Genomic DNA, 6,489 nt, shown 5'->3' on the forward strand with positions numbered 1-6,489 from the left:
AAACATGCCCTAAAACAAAGGGTCACTGATGCTACTTTGATTTAATACACTTGGTAGGCATTTGGGGAACCGTTCTTGGTGGTGAGGTATGCAGAATTTGAATCTGGCTGAAAGGCACTTTGAAAAACACTGTCAGAGAGGCCATTCAAGAGGAAACGGGGGCTACAGAAGGACCACCTATGGTAGGGGACCTGGCCGAGCCACATGAGGGCATCAACAGCGAAGCAAAGGTGGAAGATGCCTGGGCAGAGGAGGCAAGAGCAGAGGAGGTAAGGGCGGCAGGAGCATCCCCAGTGACGGCCCCGGGGACTGCCCCAGCGGCAGTGGGTCCAGAAAAACCCAGATGCAATCCAGTTCCTGAATCAGGATGGCACTGCAGGGTCCACGAAAGCCGATGGCGACAGGGGGGACCAGGAGCATGGGGGGCTCGGTCCTGAACCCAAATGCCCTCTGATGTCTCCGCCATTTGGCCCTTCTATTCTTAAACCAAACCTTTAATCAGAGAGAAAAGGGGATTTAGTATATTGAGCATTTCATGTCAGATACGAGAAATTGCAGCTGGGAGCTCTCGGTGCCTTGAAGATTTGAAACTGCATTAGGAGAAGCTATTTCCTTCTTGCTAAAATATCATAGGATATTTAGCTGAAGATTGTCTCCACATTACCCCCATCCTCAATAGTGAGAACCAACTATGTGCCAAGCTCTGGACTGGCACATGGCTCTGTCTCTCTCCTCTCAGATTCACTATTATCTCCTCCACTCTCATGTGCAGGTGGAGCTGACCAACTGCACTCAGTCCCTGCTGCTATTACGATGCCTGGTAGGTCTGCATCCTGACAACGGACCATCAGCTCCAGCTGACACTAACCCCTACTCACTGGGCAGCTGTCACCTTAGTTATGGGGGAAGTTGAACACAGGAAAAAGTGGCTGCCTTTTAAAATCATACTGATGGGAATGGTTTCCATTCTGAAAAACCCATCTTTAGTGTACAGTAAATAATCCAAAGCAGCAGGTTGGATTTTTAAACAAAAGCTGCCCTCAAGGATGACTAAAGGGTTATTCATTCTCTGGAAACTTGGAATGGTTTAAAAGATGGAGATGGTATTGTGAGGGAGGTCTGCTCATGGGGGGCCCAGGAACTTTGTGGCTTGTCTTGCTGGACACCAGTGTAGCTGAAGCCCTGGACACTGACTTAATGTTAAACCATAGGAGCAATGAATGTTTAGACCATCTCGGTCCACATTTACAAAAACTCTTAAATTCTTTGCCCAGCCAAGAGTTTGGGGGAAAGAGGCATACCATTGTCACCATTGTCAATTCTGCACTCTCCACTCTGCCCCACCCTCCAAAGCTTCCTGGGCTCAGAACCAGGTCAGCTCACACTTCTCTAGCTACATTTGCAGGACCTCAGACCAGAGCCTCTGCTGCCCAGCATGGTTGGACCTCTGGACTCTGCTACTCAACCAGGAGATCCCCATCCTGTCCCTTATGCTTATGGCAAGAGGGTACAACCTGCATTGTAGGAAGACAGTCCACAACCACGTGGGTGGGGTATCACAAAGTGGCTCCTCCCTAAATATCTGCCAACTATTAACTGAAAGTAAAACCTCTCCTGTGGACTCCACTGCTCACTCAGCTTCCCAGTTAATGGAATCACATCATATTTTGTATTTTTGGATGTTTCCAATTTGCAAATTTTCCCAGAGACCAAGGGGCCTCCTGTCACCTCATTTTCCCTCTCCCATCTTAGTTCTTGGGTCCTGCTGCTGCATGAATATGCAGTCTTAAGAAGCCAGTGCAATGGAGCTCATTTGGGGGGATGCAGTGTAGCAAATCTGCATAAATATAAGCAAAATGCGCAGCTGGCTCACTGAGGGTCAGGCTGATACTACGTCCATGTTTCCAATACTGGTGTCATGAAACAATTCTTACGGTATTTGCAAAACAAGGGAGGGTGTCCATTAAATTTTTCTTTTAGAGATGCAGCCTGTAGATTTTGGAAATAGATGAAAACATTCTCTCTTTTTCATCATTTGTTTCTTATTGCTCTTTTTGCCTTCTGAACTCCATTAAGACACCACTGTGTAAACTTAGGAGAAGGAACTCCCCAAAACTTCAGTTTTCCTTTTCCTCTGAACTTGCTTTGCCTGCTTGAGAAAGCAGAGGCCTGGGCCTCCCAAGCCCTGGCCACACCTGACTGTGAGCCAAGCCCAAGCCCTCAGCTGCCAGCACTGCTTTCCAGACACCCTTGCCCCCCACCAGCTCTGCAGCCCTTGTCCATCACTGTCCTCACACATGCTCCCTGCATCAAAACTGGTGAACTCATCCTGATTTTTCTGTTTCTTTCTTTCTTTTCTGCCTCTTTTTTCCTCCCAAATACTCATTTGATATAACTTAGGCTTTTCTATAGTCTCAAATAATCTGTCCTGATCCATTGACTCACAAATTTTTCATCACTGGAACAGCAAGAGGAAACAGATTTCCCCTTACCACAGGGAAGAATCCCGCCTGAACTCAGAGTCATCCTCCAGGACCAACACATTCCACACAACCCACCTCTTCCTCACAGTACCACAAAAAGGAAGAAAAGCCTCAAGTATTAGACATTCTTCAAGAGACTATCATGAATGCATTTGGTAGTCTCAAAAGTTGAATGTGTGAGGAATCCTCACGGCATAGGCTCCACTCTGTATAACTCGTGCCTAACTTCCACCTTTGTCAGGTGTGTGGAACTTTGAAATTGTTGTCTTAGTTTGTGTATTCTTTAGACATATTTCAAAGGTTGCAACATGCCCTCCCACCTCCACTATAATGCATAACCTACTATCTTAGTAATGCTTTGAGGCTGGCGTAACAAAGAATTCCACGAAATGAAGAATTAGGGCTGCCACTCTCTCCACTACTTTACCAAACACTTAGAAACTCCAGTAGGAGACAGACTCTCACCCATGCGGCTGTATGTGTGTGTGTTTGTGGGGGGTCCTCTTTTCTCTTCAGCCCTTTGGTTGGAGGCCCAGATCAGCCCTGGAGGATCCCTGTCAGGGCTGCCATGAGCTGGGCAGCTTTATTTTCCTACCGCGGGGAGCCCCTACTTGGTCTACACCAGGCTGGGCCTTACATGCCAGCACTGGGCAACTTGGCTTCTGGCTTTCCCTGGACACTGCCAGGCTCTCGTGGGCTGATCCTGGCCTAGGTTGCCCCAAAGGTAGCTGGGCCCCCTGCCTGCCCCCAGCCAAGGTCACACGCACCCCCAACAAGTGGTCACCTACCCCACAGATGCCCGCCAGTGAGGAGGTGTCTCACCTCCTGCCCTCCTACTAGACAACTGCTTGATCCCAGTGGATGTCACCTGGAACGGGGTCCAGGAGTGGGGGCTGTCGAAAGGCATCTGAGGCCACCTCACTAGGGAGGAAGCTCACCATTTTCCCTGCCTGGACTGATTTGGGCACCAGCCAGGCCACTCCATCCCTCAGCTCCCAGCTGTGTGTCTTGGACAAGGTCCCCTGTAGGACTGCGAGGGGGGGGGTTGGGGGGGTGGCTAGGAAGAGCCCTGCGTAGGTGCTGGAGAAGGGCACCCTAGGGGTCAGGGCAAGGAAGTCAGACCCGCCCCTCAGCACACTAGCTGCAGCAAAAGCCCTGCCCTAGGCAGTGAGTTGCCTCCAGTGGGACCCATGGGGACCCAAAGACTGAGCTGTGCCACTCAGCCCAGGCCCTCGCCTCTGGAAAGTGTTCAATGTTCATGTCCCTCCTTCATCAGCTGACAAAATGGTGTTTTACACAAGCTCTAAAAATGCCTAAAGTCCTAAAAGTATTTTCTTCATTATAAAACCTTCCAAGAACATTTTATTTTGTTTTAAAAGCAAGAAACCACTCTTTGAGGAAAAGACAACAAAAGAACAGCTGCAGAAGGACCTGACATGGACTCTGTGCTCTCCCCTCCCGTCATTGTCAGCTTAACTAAATTTACATTGCTGCTCATCTGTTGTGCTCTGAGTGTGAATTATCCCCTCACTGCAATGCCTAAGTATTTACAAATTCAGTTCTCGTGCAAGGAACTTATGCTTGGTTTCAAATAATTTAATATAATCGGACTCCTCGGTGCATTAATCTGAATAATTTTCACTTCAGACTTAACCTCAGTGTGATTCCACACAGAAGTGGTACCTAAAGGATACCAGTGTTAGACGCAATTGAACTTTGTGTGTGTGCATGTGTATATAATTCAGTAACATATAATATATAGGTTTATATAGGTATAGTTTTTACAAAGGTATATATGTATATGTTCACTTTTGTGTACAAGGAACGGTATACTATGATAGTTTTTTTTTCCTTTAGGAAATCAAATTCTTCTGCTAATGGGCAATTTCCAAAAACTGGGGTTTACTTATCCCATTTATCACCAACCAAGACCCCAAAGTTCAAACCTTATTTCCAAAACATGGAAAAGGCTACAAAAACAAACCAATGTGAGAATGTCCAGGACAAAGGTGTCCAAGTCCCAAAGCAGCTTTTAGATTGGCTGCCCTGCCAGGTTGCTTTTTTTCAGGTTTACTGACCTGCACTCTGGCCTCAGTCACACCCATGCGCCTTGCAAGCTCCTGTCTGAGGGGAGAAAATTCAGAGTGTTCAGTATTGGGGGTTGTGAATGAAACTGAATATAAAATGTTATTTCATCCTTTAAAAAATTTCTTTTCTGGAAAATACCAGTGATTTATATTAAGAAGCAATTTCTACAGTAGGAAAACTCACACATTTTCAGGATTTACAGTGAAAATAAGTTGAGAAAGTGTTTAAGGAAAGCCAAGTCTCATTGGTAAAGGAGAGACAGTTCCCAAGAACAAATGAAATTTGAATTCACAGTTGCTTTTAGTGTCACCAACTTCAAAAATGAATAAAATCTCTGACAACATATCTTTACCAACTTTCAACACTTCTCTTGCCCATTTTAGGGATTACATTAGACCCTTAAAATAGCTTGTTCGATCGATGGATGGATCGATAAGTGATGAACAGGTTGGAGTACCTCCTAGCAGATACGAAAGGTCAGCACACACTGCTGTTCATTCTTTGGTTGAGCTTTTTTAAACAAAATTTTTAGCAGCAGCTCCCCAGCGTCGACTTAGTATATCATTCTGTAATCTGTAGCTAGAGGCTTGCGTTAGAGACCATTTTGTCACAAGAGCAAAATTTAAGGGAATGCACAAAAATCACTAGTCAAGATAAATAATTTTCAAAATCACGATTTAAAAATATATCAATGCAACTATAATACATTAAGAAATGATGTTCAAAATTTTAAGTAAAGATAGCCCCCAACCCGCATTTCCTCCCCCATGCCTCAGGCAACTCATTATTTATGTTAACCAACGGCTTCTCTAAGGGACTTATTCAGAAACCACAGGGAAATACTGACCTCGATTTCCACCAGGCAGAGCCCCCGCCCCCGCCTTAGGCTCCGGCCGCCGCGAGGCCCCGAGCTTCCAAGTCCTGAGCCCAGGACAGGGACCCGCGAGAGCACCGCCCGCCGCCCGGACCGCCGCGCACGTTAGCCACCACCCGAGCCGCCCGCTTACCGCATGGGCCAGCTGGGGTACTGAGTGCGCTGGAAAACGCCCTCCAGCTCCTGCACCTGCACCTGCATGAACCTGGCGCGGGGGATTCGCCGCTGCCCCACTGCGGCCTCGGGACCCTCCACGGCGGCCCGCGGGGGCTGCTCCTCCCCGCCCTGCTCCCCGCCGTCGCCGCTGGCCTCCGCCTCGGCCTCCGCCTCAGCCTCCGCCTCAGCCTCCGCCTCGGTCTCCTGGCTTTCGCCGTCCTTGGGGCCGGCGGCTCCCGCGGGGACATCTCTGCCTTCTTCTCCTTCTCCTCCTTGGTCTCCCGCCTCTTTCCCTTCCGCGGCTGCTCCCTGCTCAGGTTCGGACTGAGCCTTCTGCTCCTCTCCCCCCTCTCCGGGAAGCGAGATCTCCGCGGGCTTCACCTCTGCAAGGGACGAAAACCAGAAAGAAAACCAGGCCGTCGAGCGAGCCCGGCTGTGGGGAGCAGGGGGGGAGGGACTGCGTCTGAGGGGGGTCCTGCCGCTCGCCCCTCCCTGGGAAAGCTCGTTTCCTGAAATTGGCTGAAGCGAGCGCCCCGCCCGCCACTGACCATGGGCTTCTTCTCGCTCTTCACAGATGCCCAGCCTGAGCAAGCCGGTGATGGCGGCATCCGCGGCGGCATCCGCGTCAGCATGGCCATGGGCATCGTGGCTGCTCCGAGGCGGAGGCTCCATGTCCAGAGTGCTGTCGAGGAGGCTGTGTGCTTTAGCGGAGGCCGCGCTGAATCTCCTGAGACCCTGGCTCAAGACCCAGGGCTAGAGCTGTGGCCCGCGATTCCGCACCGTCAAGGCTCCTCTGGCTTCGGGTCGGGTTTCAGGGAGCCTGAATAGAAGCCCTCTGTGGGTTTCCCACTGCCTGTTGGGGGTTGGGTAGCCTGAGGTGCGCATGTG

The 6,489-nt window shown here is 49.6% G+C and overlaps 1 protein-coding gene and 1 pseudogene across 1 annotated transcript; one reads left to right on the forward strand and one right to left on the reverse strand.

The window, feature by feature from the left end:
• Positions 1-213: 213 nt before the first annotated feature.
• Positions 214-6,273, reverse strand: LOC130841398 (rhox homeobox family member 1-like). Its single transcript, XM_057717578.1, has 4 exons — positions 6,150-6,273; positions 5,579-5,984; positions 4,562-4,607; positions 214-492 (listed from the first exon to the last, which is right to left on the reverse strand). The coding sequence occupies exons 1-4, from the start codon at positions 6,271-6,273 to the stop codon at positions 214-216; spliced, it is 855 nt and encodes a 284-aa protein (XP_057573561.1).
• LOC130842794 (small Cajal body-specific RNA 20) lies at positions 2,982-3,089 on the forward strand (annotated as a pseudogene).
• Positions 6,274-6,489: the final 216 nt, after the last annotated feature.

Source organism: Hippopotamus amphibius, chromosome X (assembly GCF_030028045.1).
Source record: "Hippopotamus amphibius kiboko isolate mHipAmp2 chromosome X, mHipAmp2.hap2, whole genome shotgun sequence".
Taxonomy (NCBI): domain Eukaryota; kingdom Metazoa; phylum Chordata; class Mammalia; order Artiodactyla; family Hippopotamidae; genus Hippopotamus; species Hippopotamus amphibius.

What these genes read in the sequence shown, in the direction of transcription:
- LOC130841398 (XM_057717578.1), bottom strand. Translation starts at nt 6,273, where the DNA reads ATGGAGCCTCCGCCTCGGAGCAGCCACGATGCCCATGGCCATGCTGAC. An exon ending in AGAGCGAGAAGAAGCCCATG is followed by an intron (nt 5,985 to 6,149) that starts GTCAGTGGCGGG and finishes CGTCCCTTGCAG; the next exon opens with AGGTGAAGCCCGCGGAGATC. An exon ending in TGACTGAGGCCAGAGTGCAG is followed by an intron (nt 493 to 4,561) that starts GTCAGTAAACCT and finishes CTCTGATTAAAG; the next exon opens with GTTTGGTTTAAGAATAGAAG.